The following is a 20,046-nucleotide window of genomic DNA, read 5'->3' on the forward strand; positions in this document are numbered from 1 at the left end:
GACTGAGAAGGAAGGGGAAACAACTATTCTGCCCCCTTAGCAAAGAAGAAACAGGTTCTTCGATTGGAGATGGCAGGTTACTTGCTCTGGGGAGAACTGTGCCAGAAAGCATTTCAGGTGTGACCTGCCACCACCCTCACTGTGCCCAGTGGCTCATAAACTCCCAGGGTGAGGAAGTTCCTCCTGCTTTGCATAAATGCCCCTACTATAATTTAGGGACCTGCCCCAAACTCCTAGTTTTTGTGGAAAAGGAGCACTGCGTTTGGGAATCAAAAGTTCGAATCCTACCTCTGCTCCCTGTCATTTCCCTGTCTGTTTTCTGTGCTGTCTGAGGAAGGGGGTGGGATTCTTGTTCATGTCTGGGCTGGGCTTGTTGGCCTTGAAGCTGTCCCCTTAGAGGTCTTTCCATGTGTGAGAACTGTGAGCACCTCACAAGGTCCTGTGAAATCCCCTTGTGCTCTCTGGCCTGGTTGTAGGTTGGCCTTCATTATCCCTTCCCTGTCTTAACTCCTCTGGTAACATTGCAGGCCACTTCCCCATTTTCTTTTTCTTTTAAATGGGCCTCAAGCTTCATGTGGTGGTTGTGTATTCTACCCACCCCAGCCCCCACAACCCCATCTTCCTGGAGCTGGCCTTTTCCTCTTTGCTGTACAAGCAACTGATCCACACAATAAGCTTCAATCACAGACACAGGGCAAAAAGGGGAGAGACGTTTTATTCAGAGAAATTAAAACTTGTTACATGTTATTAAAGTGCAAGGATCCTCTCTGAGGTGGGGACCTAGACTACCCCAGGGTCAGGAGACATCCATCCCCTTGCTGGCCAAACAGCTGAGGGAGACTGACAAGGTAGATGACCAAGGGCAATGTGGCCCATACTCTGTGGGAGTATCTAGGGGAGCATGCCAAGGGGGGAGGAAGGGAGGGAGAGAGAGAGGGAGAGAAGGGGAAGAGGAGAAAGAAGAGAGGGGCAAGGTCAGTCCCTGATTCAGTCCCTTGGCAGATAGTCGGCCGAACTGGGAGGGGCTGGCCCAGGGATGGAATGAAGCCAATGAAGCAATCCCTCCTCCCTGCCCCTCATTACATCTCCCTCGGATGCCCCACCCCTCACCTCTCCTCTGGGCAATACTCCTGAGATTTAAGGCTGTCAGTCAACTAACTTCCCTCCCCTGAACAGGCCAGTTTATGGATAAGTCTCCCCCCGCCCCCCGCCACAGGGCTGGGGAACCCTCTAGGTCCTCAAGTGTGGCCCTCTGACTGAGCCCAAACTTCATGAAAGGCTGAGCCTGTTCTGCCTCACTTTCCATGCATTTCCCTGACCACACCCTGCCCCCAGAATCGGGGAACTGAAGGCAAGGAACAGTCCAAGAGTGAGTGGGAGAGAATAGGAGGGTAAAATGTAGGAAGAGATAGGCAGCCTTGGGTCATTCGGGGCCAGAGTGGCTAAGTGCTCCCCACCTGTGAAATTCAGCTGCTGTCGGGCCTGGCCAAGGCACAGTGACTTGGGTGCCTTGGCAGCACTGCCAGTATTCGAGGTGCCAGAGGAACACTTCAGGAGACCAGGCAGCCTCTATCTCAGTGGAAGCAGGTAACTCGACCCTGGGACCCTCCTGCTTGGGAGCTGGCCAGCAAAGGCAGACTCACTGCATGGCTGGCCTAGTTCATGCCAATGAGATTCCTCCTGAGTAAGATCCTAAGACAAATCCTAAAAGAAACTGACTTTTTGACTAAGAATTAACCAAGGGCTCTCTGCTGATCTATGAACAACTGCTCTGAAATTAAAAAGGGCAGCCTGCATTGTCCCCTTAGCTGTGGCTCACAGAAATCAGTTTCCAAAAAAAATTCAAACAGAACAAAACCAAAAAACCCTAATAGGTATAGACAAAAGCCTTATGGTACAACATATACAGGTCTTTGAGCGATCAGTTTTATTGCTAGAATTTTATTTGGTTGCTAGAGAATTTATAGGGTCAGGTGTATCAAACAGGGTTGCAGGCATGGCACCCAGGGGGCCTGTAAATAGCTGGGCAATGGCGTGATGCACCCAGAAGGGGATGCAGGGAGAGAAGCCTTTGGGGGTGGCAGATGGGACAAATTCCCAGAAGGGCATTGGCCTGCTTGTCCCTAGCTGATCTTCACTGCCTATACAAGGCTTTTGTGAATCGCACATACCCACTTACTGCAAGGCTATGAAGGGTCTAACACCAGAACAAAGCTCATCCAAATAAAGGGGTTTCCCTCAGCTCCCTGGTCCCCACAGATGAGTTCTGCACATGATTCCTCCTTCATGATCCAGAATGACCATTCTGGGAATGGCAGATGGGGCCAGAACTTACTGGGAGGCAAAGAGATTCCTACCAGCACTGGACTCCCACATGGTAGGCAGGACTAGGAAAGATATTGCACTTGCTAAGATTCAAGGAGATCCCTGCCTCCTGTCTCATCCAGGGGCACAACACCTCTGACACTTCATTTTGTGATATTGTAGCCCACAGAAACCTCCTGGAAGGAGGGAGGCTCTGACACTAACTGGAGGCAGAGAAGAGGTGCCTCTCCCCACCCAGTGGCCCTGGTGACTGGGCCAAGACCATTCGTGGGGGATGAGGCCGAGTCTGTCCCATCAGCTGGAGGAGAGGCTCTGAGGAGGGGCAGCAGGCAGGGCTGGGAGGGGAAGGCAACATCTCAGGAGGAGGAGGAGAAGCCAGAAAGGACGGATTCCAGGGTTTTTCACGCCATCCTTTCCTGCAAACACTTTTATCTAAGCTCAACAATTGAAGAGTGTCTCACGAGGTTGGAGGGGCCTGACAGGCCCTTTTCTGACTCTTGGGGCAGGACTGCTTAGTGAGCAGCAGCCCTCCTGCAGGGGTATGGGGGACGTGTCTGGACATTAATGGCTAGGTCTGAACTGGTTTCTCACATTCCCCCATAATTCCCTGTTCAATGCCAACTACTAACAAATGCTTGGAAAAGGCCTCTCTTGGACAGAAAAGACAAGATTTTCTGGGTTTCTATAAAGTGCTGCTAATTTAAGGCAAATTTATGTAAAATAGAAAATAGGGGTTTTTCTCTATGTACATGTTTTTCAGTTTAAAGACATGATCTTGTCTCTCAAGAGGGACCAGAGAGGAAGGAGGCTCTCTGGATCAGCAACATTCTTGTGGGTGCCCTGAAAGCACAGTCACTGCTGAGCATCCAGCCAGAAGGTTCGGTTCTCCTATAAAAAAATAACTGCTATGAGCTTCTCCAAAAGCAGGGTGCTATGCAGCTTCAAAGACATGGGGATTGCTGGGCTGAGGGCCAGGTGGCTTGTTAGGTGGTGGCCGGGCCAAGGCCTGCGCTGGGTTTCCAATTCTAATCCTGCTCTGTGTGCTCAATGCCTAAAGCCAATCTGAGCTCCAGGAAGGAATATCTCCTGTCTCTGTCCATGTCAAACTTGGCCATGCTCTGGGCAGATGGGATGGCAGAACCAAGCAGGTCCCAGAGATCCTGGTAGGACAGCTTCCCCTCAGGCCCCTGGCTCGTCCTTTGGAACAAATCCAGGAGATCTGTTGAAACAAGGCACTTGATCATCACCAGTTCACTCTTGGGCAAACTGCTCAGAGGCCCAGTGGCTGAGGGGAGCTGAGGAGCCTGGGGTCTTACTGCTTCACTGTGAGACAAGCAGCCCAGGGGTTGTCAGCCAGGGAGCCTGACCAGGGCACGGGCACTCCACTTGCAGAATCTCACTGAAGGGAGTCTACATGAAATGATTTCTCATGCCAGGCCTTGAGAAAGTGGAGGCAAGGTACTGCCCTCCCTTTTTGGTTCTGTGCCTCATGGTCACCCACTAAGATTTGGGCTGGGACCTGTTTGATGGAGGTGACAAAGACCCTATGGGCCAACACCAGAGACTGGCTGCCTTCTTCCCCATCTTGAACCCTGTAGCTAACTCCCTGTATTGTAGGCTTTTCTATCTACCTTGTTACTGGAGGTAGTATGACTTCCTATGTATCTTTAAAGTCTAACTGGGGGATGAGAGATGTGCACACAGCTGTGTGGTGTTCATTCTCATCAGCTCCTGAGGAATGACTTTCTTCAAACAGGGAGGACAAGAGCATTGAGGGTCAGAGGCTCAGCATCAGGGTTAGGCTGTCTGCAAGGGGATGACCTGCCTGGCCACAGCAACCCCTGAAGATCATCTTCTGGGTTCTCAAGGGGCTGTTGTCTCAGCCAGAAGGATTAGCTACAGATGCTGGGACTAGGGGGCACCAGAGATAAAAAATGACCTCAGTCACTGTTGGTGGACTCCTGGGCAAGGCCCATACCACACTGGCCTGTTTTCTCATCTGTAAAATGGGGTAACAAGAGTACCTCCCTCATGAGGCCTCGGTTTGTAAAGTGCTCAGGAGAGTGCTTGGCACTTAGCAGGTGCTTAATAATGACCTCCTCCCCAAGGTCAGGTCTATGACACAGTTAGGAAGGCAAATTGAGCCTCAACTGGTTTGCATGATTTGTTGCTACTTACATAGCGACCCAACCCTTATCTGCAGACTTAGTTGCTGACATGCCAAAAGCAGGCTGCAGGAGTCAGACTACCCAGAAGAAAGTCTCCCCACCCACACAAGCCCTGTCCTGGGGCCTCCAGTCCCTCCTCAGGGCACTTGTAGGTTGCACAAGGCTCTCTGTGTGCTTCCTGGCAGGCAGAAGGGACAGGGAATGGGGAAAATCAGTCTCAAATGAATCCAACTTCATTCTAAATCTCAATGCAAAAGGGAAGATGCAGAGCAGAAGCAAGGCCCCCTCAAAAGACAAGTGCGCTGGCTAGGGTGGGATGGGAGGGCTATCGAGGACAGTCTCAGGAAGCAGTGAATCTCCTGTCACGGAATGTGATTCCCTCACTGGAATCCCAGAAGCCACTCAGGTGAGCCTGGAGCTGACACTTGTGGCTGGGGGACCCTTCTTGGATGTCTCCATTTTTTAAGCTCTGGTCCTAGCTGAACAGGGCTGAGCTGCGTATCCTTGGCCCTAGAGCAGTGCTCAGTGCTCGCTGAGGCACCCTTCCCTGAGACCGCCTCCTGCTCCGCGGGGATGTTGTGGGACCAACGTCTGCTCTGGGGGAGGGTGGTGGAACTGGGTGACTTCTCAGGCTTCCTAAGTTCTCACTCTGTCCGAGGCACTGTGGATACAAGGAAGGCCAGTCCCTTCTCCCAGGGTCTCCACAGACTCAGCCACCTCCACTTCCGGTACCTCTTTTGTGTGGTATTTTCCATTAGAATATGAGCTCCTAGAGGGCAAGGACTGTTTCTTTTTGCTTATGTTTGTATCCCTAGCACTTAGCACAGAAGAAAGGCTTAAAAAATGCTAGTTGCCTGCCAGCTAAATGAGTGGGTACACAAAGGGTTTATACAATCTATTCAATGGGGAGAACCACAGAGTCTTAAACTTGGGGTCCTCCCAAGGAGAAGATAAAACGGAGGTCTGATTAGACAGCAGGTGTTCTGAAAAGGACCAGGAGGTCTCAGTGGACCACAAACTCAATGAGTTAGTGAAGTGGGGGACAGCCTTAGAAAAAGCTCATGGGAACTTGAGGGGGAAGTGGAGGTGAGGACAAGGGTGCGGAGAGTAGCTCTGTTCTTTGCTGTTGTCAGAACTCTGGAGGATTGTATTCACACACTTTAGGAAGGGCACTGATGGGCTGGAGAGTGCTCTGAGGAGAGCAGTCAGGAGAAGGAAGGGACCCTAGAGGCTGAGGAAACTGAGGCCCAGGGAGGTTGCCTGAGTTCAAAGACACACTAAGGAACAGAAGCAGAATTTGAATCCAGGTCTTCTGATGCCAGAGTCAGGGATCTTTCTACTCAATCACACTGCCTCTCAGAGGGCAGAATTAGGGAAAAGGCATGGAAGTGGATAAGAAGCAGATTTGGAATTAAGGAAAAGTTTCTTAACCCTTTAGCTGCCCTACAGTGGGATCAGCTGCTTTAGGAGGTGGGCTCCCTCTGCTAGATGTCTCTGGGCCAGGGCTGCATGACACCTGGCTTGGGCTGCTCTAGAGGGAAGTCTTCCTAAGGGCCACATGGCTCTTTGCAAGGGACCTTGGACAGCGTCCCTTCCAAGTCCCACATCTTGCAGGTGAAGAAAGGCCTGGGAAGAGCATGGATTGCCTAAAAGGAGGCAAGTGGCAAGGATCCAAGACTGGAATCTGAGCCCAGGTCCTCCCACTAGACTGTTCTAAGGCTTTCTTGAGATACCTTCACAAACATTTGGCCACCTTTAAAGAGTAGTTTCAAAACCCCACAGCCCCCCACCCCTACCCTAACCAGCTCCATCCTTGCCCTTCCTTCCCTGTCAGACTGACCTGTCACCTGGGATAGAGACAGGTCTCTGATGAGTAGTCTCCACCTGGTTTCCGAGAGATCGTGGGGAAAATTTTGAAAGTGAGGATAGCTTTGACTCAGCACTCTGTTTTTTCTCTGTAACAGACAGACACAGGAGGATTGATACCAAATTAAGCCAGCATGCAAGGTTCCCCTTGAAGTCACCTGTAACTGTAAGGTCTTAAGGACACCATCAAATCTGGAGGAAGGAAAACAGGGTGACAAAGGTGTGTGTGTGTGCTGTACTGCTGGAGGGACACGAGGGCAAGGTTAGACTGCGAATAGAAAAGGCCTCAAAGGGAAACGGGAAAGGCCAGAACGGCCCTAACTACCAGAGACAGTGACCTGGGCACAGGGAGGGCGTGGCTCATCCCACCCTTCCATGTGGCCATGAGGTTTTCATGTAGAGCTGGGCTTTGGCTTTCTTCTTCCTCTTCCAAGGGCAGAACACCTAGAGTGAGATCACGCCAGGAGTGGCAACCAAGGATGCAAGTCCTGAGCAGGGAGAAGAGTGCTGATGGGCACTGGGGGGGTCTTGCCTGTGAGGGAACGGGAAGCATGTGGGAGGGGGCAGGGAGACAGGCGTTCCGGCAGCTGGCTGGTGAGCCTGCCTCTGTCCTGGGGCCCACACAAACATGCCCCGCCTGTCAGATGCCTCTTTTCTTGAAGGATGGGCCAGACAGGGAATGAAGGTTGGAGCAGGGTGCCTGGTGGAGGGTCTCCTTTTATTTTCCTCTCAGGGACGATGATGGAGCAATGCAGGCTGGAAGAGGGGACAGTCTGGCAGATTCAGAACTTGTAGGTGGACTGGGCCCAAAGGACGAGACTGAACGGATCAGCTTCAGGCCAAAAGACTGGGCAGCTGCTGCCGGTCACTGCCGCCCCGGCTTTGCTCTGGGTCGCTCTCCCTTCGCTAGGCTCTTGTTCTTCTCCTGCTCTCTGCCTGTTCCTCCTTATCAAGGCCACATGCACTGGACATAGGGGATCCCCACGGCTCTGCCCTGGGCCCTCCTCTCACTGGGGACCTTGCAGTGATGACCTCATGAACCCCCATGGCTTTAATTATTGCTACTTAATCATTTTTTCAGTCATTAAGTATTTATTTTTTCTCCTTGCTACTTCTGCCCCTCCCCCATGGTAAAAAAAGAAAAACAATCTCTTGAAACAAATAAGCATAATCAGGCCAAACAAACCCCCCAATGGGCCACACCTTGACGCCCACATCCCCGGCAGCCTCAGCGTGCACCTTTGGGGTGGCGGGAGGCGCACTTCAGCCTCCTTGCTTGTCCACTTGGGACCACAGGTCTCTATCTTCAGCCCTGACCTCTCTCCTGAGCTCCCTTCTGGCATCTCCAGCTGCCTCTTAGTCATTGAGCTGGGGGTCTACAACTTGTCCTCCCCTCTTCCTAACTTTCCAGCCATCCTGCATCACAACTCTGGTGTGGCCCGGACTCCTCCAGTCCTTCCTGCACACAAAGGCAGGGGCACTCACATATCCACTACCTGCCAGTGAGCTCCAGGACTCCCTACTGCATGCCAGACAGAATACCAAATACTGTGGGGTATTTAAAGCCCTACGATCTTTCCAAACTAGTTCAACATCACCCCCCTCCCAACAGCCTGAGGTCAGACCAGTTTTTCTGCCTTCTCACACATAACACACCATCTCCCACCCCAGGATCTTTGCCCAGGCTGTGTCCCATTCCTGGACTGCCCTCCCCCTTCCTTTCCCCTTTGAGAACCTTATTTTCTTCAGAACTCAGCTCAAATGTCTCCTTCTAACCCCCTGCCCCCAATTTTCTTGCTATTTATTTTGCATGGTTACACAATATACATGTGGCCCCCCAGACAGAAGGGAAGCTGCTTGTGGTCAAGGGCTATCTCACATCAGCCTCTGTATCCTAAATGGACTGACAAGGGCAGTATGGGGCCTTCACCTCTTGGGACCTCAGTTTCTTTATCTGAGACAGCAGAAAGACCTCCTGTGGGCACTCTCCTGAACTCTTGTGTCTGAGGCATCCAACAAAATGTCTGCTCAGTCACAAGCAGGGTCTGAGGGGTCAAAGACATGGCCTGCATCTTCCCTGGCACTTATGGAGATGGCAGCTTTACCTGAAGGATTCACATCCCTGGAAGCTTGCAAGGGAAGGGTGGATAGTTCTCTGTCAGGATGAGCCGAGGGATGGTCCTTTCAAGAAGCAGGGCAGGATGGGGCACTGTCAAGCCCCAGAACTCTATCTGTAGTAACTGGTGATTTTTAGGATCACTTAGGTTTCCCAACTAAAACCAGTGACTTAAACGCTGACTCATAAGCTACAACTCAGGTCAGTTCTCTGGCCATGTGAGACTAAGACTCTTGCTTATTAAAGAGATGTAGGAAATTTTATCTCAAACTCAACATGTACCATTGACCCTTAACAGATTCAAGCCTTCAGCCCTTTCTGTGCCTCTTCTAAATCCTCTGAGACTTGAGGAAGCACCCTGAGCTGGGCCAGGGACTCACTCACCTTCCTCTGAGGCCTCCAATGGTGGTGCGTTGGGCTCTGGCTTGCCTGTGAGAGCGGTGATTAGCTGAAGCTTCTCCCTCAGCTTGGAGGCTTGAGAGTCTGCACCATCTTCCTTCTGCCCCAAACAAAGATCCAAACAGGATTATGGGAATAACTGGCTGGAGAAGAGACAACTACTATATTGGAGGACATGACCACTATTCTCAGAACTCCCATGGAAAAAGGATTTGGTCTACTTGGTCCCAGAGTGCAGAACTCAGATAAGTGGAAGAAAGGTCTTACCTATAGATGTCACAATATACAAATCTGTACACATACACACAGCTATGTAGAAAACCCGGGCTGGAGTCCTAGCCCTGTCACTTAACTGCTGTGTGATCTGCAACATCAGTCTGCACCTCTGCCCAGTGGAGGCGCCACATACCCTCCCCCTTTCCTCTGTTCCTCACAGTAACCTGGATGGGAAAGTATCCATTTGTACGACTGTTAGGGGGAGTAGGCAGTCTATATTACAGGGGTTCAGAGCAAGGAGCCTCCATGTCTGGCTGGGGCTGAGATAAAAGAGCCAGATCTCAAGGGCACCCATGATCCCCTAGAGGTGGGCATTTCTGGCAATCCCCCTCTTATCCCCTTCATTCCAGGGGCTTCCCCTGAGTTTTCTTGGCATTGAGTGCAGCAGGACATGTGGGCCTTGCCACACAAGGCTCAGTTACCTCCTGGTCTGCTGGCACCCACCATGTGCCTCTCCCTTGCCCAGGGTTCCTTCTTCAGAGGCTGTCATACAACCTCAGTGACTGATGGGTCCTTCTCAACCTCCTCTGCTGGATCACCATCCATGTCATGTTCCCTCACTGGGGGAATCCCTTAAGGTTCTGCCCTGCATCCTCTTCTTCTTGGGGATGTCATCAGGTCCCCCAGGGGCCTCCCTTCAAAGCTCCTATGGAGCTGACTCTCAGCAATCCTCACCCAGCCCTACTGTGTGTAGGTCTCGTTCTGCACCTCCAACCACCTACTCTATGCTCTGAACTAGGTATCCTAGTCAGTCAACCAGCATTTAGTGCCTACTATGTGTCAAACTCAGTGTGTCCTAGTAAAGCTCGCTATCTTTCCTCTCCAGTGTGCCTCTTTTCCTGCCTTCCTGTTACTACTGAGGATGCCTCTGTCTTTCCCCCCATCTCCCTTCTCTTCACTTCTGCAGCCAGCCACCCACTCTGGCCCCCCTCATCTGTCACTGGCCTTCTACCTGCTCTCTCGTCCATTTTCCATCCAGCTGCCAGTGATATTCTTAAGGCCCAGGTCTGCTGAATGGGCTGCAGGGCTCCCTCTCCTCTCTGCTATCATACACATGCACATACACATATGGGCGCTAGCTCCAGTTGGCCCTTCCACACTCCCTTCACTCCTTCTCTGCTCTGGCCTGGCCAGACCAAACTTGCTCCTCACACACAGCACCCCATCTCCTACCTCTGAACCTTTGTCCTGGCTGCACACCAAGCCTGAGATGCTCTCTCTTCCCCTCCCCCTCTGAGAATTGTGCCTGGTTCATTAGCATGCTAGCTCTTTAAGGAGGTGGGCATAGTGCCTAGCACATAGTAAGAGCTTAGTAACCCTTGCTTGTGACCTCCAAAATGACCCCTATGGGAAGTCTCTGCTGAACCCTTCGAGCATCATGCCTCACACCTCCATTATTATTCTCTACGTGCTGAGATATCTACGTGCTGTTTCTCTGAAGGGATGTAGGTGCTGTGAGAGCACCCCTACTTTTGTATGTTTGGTGCCTAGAATACAGTAAGAGCTTAATAAATGCCTGTTCACCCCCCTCTCCCCACTGTGCCCCTCCCTTTCCACTGATGCATTCAGGCTCACTCTCCTAGTCCTGAATTTGGGGTCCGTCTCATTTTCCATTTACAGTATCTGACAAGTTTTCCACTTTGTTCATTCAAGTGTGTACCAGAGTCTGGAGAACATCCACTTGGCTTTTCCTGTGTGGAGTTAGTCCAAATTTCTGCATGATTATGGATCTTATTTTGGAGGCCCTGTAAGGTAATGCCATCTGAGAACAGGTGCTTCTGATGGGCACCTTCCTGATCCTTGGATTCCACAGTGGATTAATGCTGACACATATGGGAAGATGCCAAAATACTGGCCTGAAGACACTGTGTGCAGTGGGATCTCGTCTTTTCTATAAAGCTGAGGTCTCTTAGATTGGAAAGGTGTGTGGGTTGGGACCTTCCCCTTGAGTTGATGCCTCCTAAGGTGTGGCTTCCAGCACACAGGAACCCTGGGCACACTGGACCACACGAGTAGCTTTTGTTCCTCTGTCCTCTTCAGTTTCCTTGCTTCCTTAATAAGCTTTTGCTAAGCACTTGCCATGTGCCAAACCTTCCTCCCTCCCTCCCAGAGCACTACAGAGTCTGTAGGGATACTGCTTACTATCTGGGCTGGAGGAAATCCAGAGGTAAGGCCCTAACAGGGCTCAGTGAAGAATTACAGATGTCCAGAATCTCATGGGGCCTAATTTTCACCCACTGTAACTGAGGACAAGAGGTGCTCCATCTTCTCTGGGGTCAGGGGAAAGTCAAATGCCTGAAGGTTCTCCAGGATGGTGGAATGAGCCATGCCCTAGGGAATGGAGACTGCTTCCTGTTGGACTTGCCACCTGAGGAGGATCTGGACCAGTGACTTTGCATTTCTTGGCCAGCCAGAGGACTCTACCAGCTGAAGTGGCTCCTTGGTCCGAGGAGCCCAGGGGGCAGAAGGCTGTCACTTCTAGTCCCTGCTACTGGCTGTGAATGATCAGCTCATTCTGGGCCAGGTAAAAGTGGCATGGAAGGCTGAAATGTGGCCGTGTTGGGAATGCCAATCTTCTGGTGACTGCTGAAGTTGGCAGGCCTGATACCTTCAGCACCTTTCAAGTGTCCCTGTAGTGGATGGGACCAGAGGATACTATGTTTTCAGTGTTGTTGGGAAAGGGATTGAACCCCACCTCAAAGTCTCAGGCTTGGGCAATAGCAGAGGTCCAGGTACTGAAGCTGGAGGTTGGCCAGGGTTCCTGAGCAAGGACCCCATGTCCTCTGGGAAGAGTGTGGAGGTCACACTCAACTCTTGCCCACCCTGACACTGTCCTTTGAGGCCTCCACACTGATCTCAATCTCACTGTTACAGATGGTGGCCTTGTTGATGTGGCCTGCTCAGGCTTACTCTAACAGGTGCCCAGGAGAGGCATTATCCATCTGGTGTGGAAAATGCAGGCCCATGCTGTCCTGGCCCTCTTTCTGGTCTGCGGTCTGGACTCCACTGAGGCCTTCCCTCCTTGCTGCATCCTCCCACTCCCCTGCTATGCATGTTTGCTATTTCTAGCTCCTCAGGCACACCTGAGATAGCAGCCCTCCTGTCCTGGAGAGCAAATAGGCTATTATGACAAGATCCATTCTGCCCTTGCAGGTTCCTCTGTCATCTCACTTTTACTAAGCACATTTGCACTCACAAAGTAGAGGAACAGAGCCAACTGCTCCCTAATTCAGGCCAAGGCTGAATCTGGAGGGACGACATACATGTTCAACGCTGCGTCTCCTGTCATGCCTTCCTGATGGCCGTCGTGACTCCCTTGGGCATACACATGGCACCCTCTCAAGCGTGGGAGAGATTTACATACAGAAGTAGCCTTTGCATTCATGCCTGTCCATAGAGATGGAGAGCAGCAGCTAGAAAAGGCAACAGAAGTCAAGTGTGGGAAGCTTTAAAACACCAAAGGCCACGTGCTCAAGCTGCAGCAAAGCCTCCTCCATGGCTGTCTCCAAGGGCATTCCCATCCACGCTTGTTCCTTGTGAACGCCTCAAATGACAGAGTGTGTAAGAGGTGCTCTCAGTAGCTTAGCTGGTCTCTGGGGAGAAGGGAGCACCCAAGCTTGCTCCCCTTTCCACTAGTCGGAGCACAGGAAATTCTCCAAGATGCTTGCAGATCACTTTTCTGAGAAGAATGGCACCTTCAGTGACTGCAATAATGGAAGGGCAGAGCCTTTAACCATGGAAATGTAGCTGCTAAGGCTGACTGCCAGGGAAGCAGTAAGTAAAGGCCCGGAATGTGTCCTGCTGTTTCTTTCTCTCCCTTACCTTTAGAATCTGGGCTTGTTCCCCATCTGTCCTATGAAAGTCTCTTTTCAGAGAAGTAGCTCCATCAGCCATCTTGAGAATGGAGAGAGGAAGAAGGGGAGGAGGAAGAAGGGAAGGAGGAGAGGGAGCAGAAGAAGAGGGAGATAGAGGAGGAGAAATTTCTTTAGGACAAACATTTAAGCCTCCTAAACATCATGCCCTTTTGAATCTCAGCTACATTTACCTGGAAGGCTGGAGAACACTTTCATGTAGATAGCAGGGATAAAAAAGGATGATAAGAGGTCAAAGGGAGCAAAGCCCCAGAGAAACAGTGTTATGGGGCAGTCTGTCCCAAATCTGAAGATGCTGACACACAGAAGCCCCCTTCTCTTCCTCTAAACCAAGGTGGGCTGTGTAGCTCAGCCACCTGGCTCCTCTTAGCAAAGCTCTCCTGGGATGTACCAAGGCCCAGAGAACACCTCCTCCAGGCTTCCCTGCCTCCTTTTCCCTGCTTTGAGAAGTCCACATGGGAGCCTTTTGATCTTCCTGGTTCAGTATTAAATGACCTGAACTGGTGATGGACAGTAGAAGCTGGGACTTGGGTACCCCCAAATTCACAGAGGAAGAGGAGGCGGGCCAGACCACAAGCCAAGGCCAGGCATTGCAGGAAAGCCTAGATCTGGGGCTCAGGTCTCAACTTGGTGGTGATGGGGTCTGTGGCAATCATTTCCCATACTGCATCTGACTGACTCTGGGTGAGTTTCTGGAGATACTGTTGAGTTCTGTGCAAGGCCTACTGCAGAGGCACATACATGTGGATGATGAGAGGGGGCACACTGATGATGAAGATGTTAAACCTAGCAGAGCATATAACTAGGATGAAGACAACATGATAGGGTAGAAAAGTCAGTCAGAGTCAGAAGACCAGAGTAACTAGCTGTTTGTCCTCGGTTTTCTCCTCTGTAAAATGGGGAGGACAATAATAGGCGTACTCTTCATCTCCCTTACCTTAGGAAGTTGTGCTTCACAAGAATGTGATTCTCCCTGATGGGCAGCACAGCACAGAGGAAGGTGCCCAGGGCCTCTGCTGGATACTTAGACGGGTGACCCTCAGCAGCTCGCCTGCTCTGTGCAGCCTTCCAGGCTTCTGGTGAGCACAGCCCTGTCCTAAGTGGGCACTGCCCTGGGGACCACTTGGTGCCATGGGCTCTTCCCTGATCCCTGAGGTAGGAGGAAGTCCATGGCTGCTGACACTTAATTCTGAGCTCTGGGTCTCAGTTTCCTCATTAGCGAATCTAAATCCAGAGTACATATGACCCCTCCACCATCTGCACATGCCATGCAGGAGCCCAGGGTGAGGGTACAAACAGCAGGCTGGCATGGCTTAACCTTTCCTGCCTATGCAGGGGTTTTAGGTTGGCCATCTTTTCTGCAAATCACTTTCCTCACCTGTAAAATGGGGTGATAACTCCTGTTCCACTTCACCACATCGTGAAGATGCCATGAGACAATGGATGGGAAGTGTCATGCAAATGCCATGCCCGAGTGACCGTCTAATCTGGGAGAAGCCTGAGGGCAGCCATGTCAGCACAGCATGCAGTGGTGGACAGAACATGTGGCCAGGACCTAGCCGGTCTTACCGTGGTGAAGGACAGCTTCTCTCTCTTTCCTAACTTGTTCAGAGCCACCAGGCTGCTTCCTAGTGAGGTGACTCTCTGGCTCAGATTCCTGACTGTCCCATCCATCCCCAGAAGCTTAAGGTCATTGTGTCTCTGGTACCCCATGAGGGTCCTGTTGACCTCTTCCAAAGAGCTCTGAAGGTGCAGCATGTCCTAGAGCAAAAACAGAGCATGTTGTGGATTCTCTCCACTGGGTGGTCAGGCCGAGAAGCCACGGTCACGTCACATCATATCACATTATGTCATGTGGCTGAAGCTGGCTCCATTTGTGGCCAGGTGGCTCTGACCTCAGAGAAGGGAAGAGGTTCGTTTACACGAATCCTTAGAAGCCGGGATGCTTGGGCACTGATTTCTCAATGTTTACCCCTCCTACCTCCGGGTCACTAATGAAGAGGCCGATTCATGTTAATTTATCAGAGCAATACCACCTTAGGAACCAGACCAATTATTGAAATGGCTCATGTAATACAACTATTACAAGTTGTGCATCATTCAATACACTATCTAATTATTTTTACTGACATCCTATTTATAAGACTGAATATTCTTGGCTTAAAAACATTGAATCTGTGGATATGAATACATTTAAAGGACAATTGGCCTTTCACTCTGAATGGGTCTGAACCCAGTATCTCACTGCCCACTGCCAGTCAAGGCTAAGAATTTTTTGGACAATTGCAAGTTCTGGAGAGGGGCTTAATAAGACACAATTTCTGAATGGCCATGCCCTTCATGCCACCTGCCCCGACCTGCTCAAGTTGTTAAGCACAATAAATCCCTGTCCTCTTTGGGGGTGATTCTAGGGCACCTGGGGCAAATGCAACTGAAAAAAGGCCTTTACGTACCTGCCCCACAGGCAGAGCAGCACAGAGACCAGGGGCTACCTGAATGCTGAGCAGTCTTTGCCTGTAGGCAATGGTCTGACATGGTGCCAGTGACTGAATCGAAATGGTTCACTGGGTACTTTTCCAATCTGGGTGTGTCCTGCTGAGAGCCTGAGCAGGAGCTATAAGTATCTGCTGGAAATTTTTCTGCCCAGGACTGGGACCATGGAGGGTGATGGAATGGCCTTGCTGCTCTCCTTCTCAGAGTGCTGGAACTAGTAGCAGGAGTGGAAGAGGCAAGAAGCCAGGCCTGAGGCCTCTCACTTTCTCACACTGCAGGGGGACCAGCCCAACAGCCAACATGCACATGGTGAGGGCCCACTCTTCTCCATCCTCAACGTGGGCTGAGAACTGAGAGTCTCAGGCATCTCTGGACCCCTAAAGGCATCAGGCCCAGGTCTGGCAGAGGTCTCCAAAGGGCCCAGAACCCAAGCAGATGATGTTGTCTGCTTTGTGCCAGGTACTGGGAATACAGAGACAAAAGAGTCCCTGCGCTTGAGGAACTCCTGGTGCCAAGCTGTCCCCCTTCTGTGTCTCTATGTACACCAGAAGAGCCACTGAAGAGTTGCAATCAAGAGAACCTGGGTTCAAACCCTGCTTCAACATCTGGCCTTGATTAGCCCTGGCCTCCTCATCTGCAAAATGGTGGTATCCTCTGCCTGAGAACTGAGGACTCTGTGGCCATTTTCTGTATCTCCATCTCCATTCCATGCTGCTGTTGAATTCTGACCCCCATTTAAATCCCACCTCAAATGCTGCCAGCCCTGTGTAGCCCTGGAGGGGGCAACTCGTGCCTGCCTGGCCCCCTCCCCATTCCCTAAACAATATGACAAGTTGGAGGTTCTCAAGGAGCAGACCCTGTGAGTCTCCCTTTTTCCTAACCCCTGCCTCCTCTTGGGCCTCGCCCTAGGCTCCGTTGACACCTAAGACTGAGTCAGTGTTTGTTGTTCCTGGAGCAGCGTTGTCATTATCATTGCTTAACCTCTGTCCCCTGAAAGTGTCATGTCCCCACTGACTGTCTGTGCTGGAACAGCCTGGAAAAGCTCTACATTCCCTGGCTACATGTGGAGTTTCTACAAAGATTCCACCTCCTCCCTTTGCCCCCTTTCCCAGCCCAGGACTGGAAGCGTTTCCCCCACCCCCACCCCCACCAAGCCCTGGCATCTTGCAGAAGCACCCTCACCCCTTCACTCTTCAGGGTTGGGCAAAAGGAAGGATTCCAGCTGTGGTACACACAAGGCCTTCTTGGCTGGCAGCCAGCAGAACGAAGATGGACAGACTTAGTTATGATAAAATGCAACCAGCAGCAAACTGGCTTTGAAAGCTCTCTCTTGTACGTGTTCATTCTGTCTTAGCTCTGATAAGGATCGGGAAAAGGAGGGACCTTAAGAGGGGGACGGACACGCCTGAGGGCCTGGTGTGGGGGGTGGGGCCTCCAGAACCTCCCTCCAAAGGGTCCTTTGGGGGAACCAAAGAACTGGTCACTTGGATGCTTCTGCAAGGGACGGACGGGAGGCCCCACCAGGGGGAGGCCCCACCAGGGCGAGTCCCTGTCTGACACCTCCCTCGGTGCCAAGGCCCCTCAGAGGGAGGGAGAGGTTGTGTCTCAGCGGCCCCCTCCCTCTGGCTCTGCAGTGGCTTGAGCATGAGAGGCTGTTGGGAGCAAGGGGATGCTACAGGACTCCTTTTGTGGTGAGGGAAGGTAGGCTGGCTGAGCCAAGGACTGGCCTGGAGGCCCCCCTCTGGGTTGGACCAGGATTTCCTTACCAGGTCACTTTGGAGGGTCTCGATGGTCTTCTTGTGCTCATCAACTGTTTTCTGGATGGCTTCCACAGCAAGACGCACTCTGCTTAAGGTGCTCCCGATAGAGGCCACGCTCTGAAGAGAGAAGCACAGTGAGTGTAGCTGCAAACCCCAAAGGGAGCCCACAGAAACCCCAGAATTCTGCTGCATACTCTGGAAATAACAGGACTTTGTCAATGCTTTGGCTAGATGCCTTGCTCATGGTTGCCCAGAGTCCTCAGACTCTAGGCCAGGACACTATCTCTGTGGGCTTACAAATAAAAGCCAGGGTCTAGGAAGTATTTCACAACTTTCAACTCCATCTGACTTAATTATCTACTGAGCCTCTATCTGGTGAGTGAGGCCACCCTCTGAGGGCTGGTACGCAGGAGCAGCGTATGGACGTGGACACCTGTCTGACAGGCTAACCCCACCTTTCTCCACCGTGCCTCAACCTCCCTATCTGCTTCTGCGTGGCCAGGAAGAACTCTGAGAGTTCTCAGAGGTGCATGTCTGCTTGGCACCCAAATTCCAGTCCAACGTGGACAGGTAACAAGTGGTGTACGAATGCCCCCAGAAATCAATACAAGAGATTCTCTGGGCAGAATGATCTGTGACATGTTGTTTTCACTTGTATCTGCACTCAGGGTCTCTGACCTACCATTTGAGAAAATGCCAAAGTTGCTTCTGTCTATCAGAATGTAAATGACTATTAGGGCAAAGGTCAGAGGAGGCAGAAGGGCCAAGTAGCTCTCATCTTTGTTCTGGGAGGGGATGGCCACCCCCACTGCCTTGTTCTTCTCTCCCATTTCTGGTTCTCCCTCTCAGGGGGCTGACTGTCCACTCCTTGGCCTGCCACTCGAGGCCTCCTGTCTAGCCTGCTTCCCCATCACCCTACCTGCCCAATCTCGTGCACCTGGGGGCAAGGGATGTGGATATCAAAGCAGGTTCTATCTACTCACCATCTAGGTGACCATGGTGAAGTCACTTCCCCACTCAGTCTCAGCTTCCTCAACTATAAACTGAAGTACTGGTCCAGCTGACCTCTAAAGGAGCCCCAGGCTGGTCCCAATCCACTGCCTCGAGCTTTCTCTGTCCCCCTCAGTCCTCACACAGGCCCCTGTCCACTGTCCATGGACATACAGTCAGGCCCCACTGGAGCAAAGAACAAATCTTGTGCTCAAACATGCCCCGTTCAAAGTTATAAGTACATGTAAACTATGGTGACTGGTTGCAGCCTAATGGAAAGATGCTGTGTGACTGGAATAACAAGGCAGCGGCCTGGAGTGGCCCACGCTGTGTCATGACTTCAGCTTGGCCACCACCCCCTTGCAGACTGTGAGTTCCATGAAGGCCGGGGCCATGTTTCTCTACCTCCCCGGTCCCCAGTGGGTGCCGAAGAACTGAGCTGCGGAGGGGCAGGGAGTAGGAGGAGCTTTGGCCAAGCCCTGGACACTGGGCATGGGGTCAGCTGAGTGTCTTTACCCTGAAGCACTCAGGGGAAATTACACTGCCACCATTTTCTGGAAGATCAAGGAATGGAAGGAGGCCTCCCTGATGTGTGTTTGGGTGGCTTTCAAATGGATAACCTGGCAAACTCCTCAGTAAAGATGCCAGCAATCAAAAGCTCATTCCCACCTTGGAGGAAGCCCTAGGATGATAGACTCCCAGCAAACCCAAGGGGCAGGAGTCCCTGAGACCCAAGCTGAAGCCAATGATGCAAAAGTCTTCCTGTGGCTCTCTTCAGTAGAGCTGGACTTCAAGGAAAGTTGCAAGAGATGCATCGTCAGAGCCCAGCTTTAGAGCACTTACCTTCTGAAGGCCCTCAACAGTGGAAGGCAGGCTAATCAAATCTGAAGCTGATTTGATGTTGGCTTTGAGGTGATTCACTGTGGAAGTCAACAAAGCAATCTGAAAAAAGATGGAAAAGTATGTTTTGAAAACACGACCCTCTTTTCAAGAACTCCTGGCCTCAGGTACCACATGCCTACCCCTGTGGGGCACTTGTTCCCTGTTGTGCTGGGGTTGCCCAGGCCCCAGAGTTTAGAGAGGCCCAGCACCCCACCCAACCTCACCCAAGGCTATGGGCCCTTCAGACTCCCCCAACAGTCTTTGAGCAGAAGGATGCATCAGGCCTCCACAATGGGACCTCCAGGTAATGTGGTACCTTGGCAAAGAATCACACTCAGGCTATTTATTGATCTGTGTGTGTTCGGTGACTAGGTTGTCAAAGTGGCAATCGTGTTGTGCAGGAGGACCTGGAAATCTGAGGGAATGGGAGCTTCGGGGAATCTCACCCTCCTGGATCAAAGAAATGTGCTGTGGCAGACCCCCAGGAGCTCCCAGACTTATGGACTCAAGCAACTCATTAAAACAGGCAGCTGGATTCAAAATAAAAGGCAGCTTCCCCTTTCCTCTTTGGGGCAGAGTCAAGTCCTTAGGATAGAGTTCAGTTCCTGGCCCCCATTTCAGGAAGGGCAGTGAAAAACTAGAATCAATGTAGAGAAGTGATATCTGGATGGTGAAGGGTCTGGACACCTCACTGAGGTGCCCTCAGAGCCAACCCTGCTGCTCCCAGCTCCCCTGCTCTGTTCAGGCTGGCACCACACTTCTGCCCACTCAGGTCTACCCTTTCAGAATCATCTTGGCCTCCTTCTTCTTCCTAACTCCTTCCACACATGCCTCACACGTCACTTGAGTCACTTCAGGCTTTGATTCCTTCTTACCTGAAAAATTCTAACAGCTTCCTG

General features: G+C 51.6%; 1 protein-coding gene across 5 annotated transcripts in view; it reads right to left on the minus strand.

Annotated features, from left to right (window-relative positions):
• Window positions 1-696: 696 nt before the first annotated feature.
• EFCAB14 (EF-hand calcium binding domain 14) overlaps window positions 697-20,046 on the minus strand; it is a 32,012-nt gene continuing 12,662 nt past the window's right edge. The window contains exons 4-10 of one of the 5 annotated variants that reach the window (XM_072649342.1): window positions 19,109-19,207; window positions 17,282-17,392; window positions 14,592-14,783; window positions 12,973-13,044; window positions 8,860-8,974; window positions 6,334-6,448; window positions 697-3,579 (exon numbers count right to left, since the gene is read on the minus strand). In XM_072649342.1, the coding sequence (XP_072505443.1) occupies window positions 3,351-3,579; window positions 6,334-6,448; window positions 8,860-8,974; window positions 12,973-13,044; window positions 14,592-14,783; window positions 17,282-17,392; window positions 19,109-19,207 (933 nt within the window). In that variant the 3' untranslated portion in view covers window positions 697-3,350. The remainder of the gene's footprint in view (window positions 3,580-6,333; window positions 6,449-8,859; window positions 8,975-12,972; window positions 13,045-14,591; window positions 14,784-17,281; window positions 17,393-19,108; window positions 19,208-20,046) is intronic. The other 4 variants (XM_072649338.1, XM_072649339.1, XM_072649340.1 and 1 more) reach the window with 4 other exon arrangements.

This window comes from Notamacropus eugenii, chromosome 2 (assembly GCF_028372415.1).
Source record: "Notamacropus eugenii isolate mMacEug1 chromosome 2, mMacEug1.pri_v2, whole genome shotgun sequence".
Classification (NCBI taxonomy): domain Eukaryota; kingdom Metazoa; phylum Chordata; class Mammalia; order Diprotodontia; family Macropodidae; genus Notamacropus; species Notamacropus eugenii.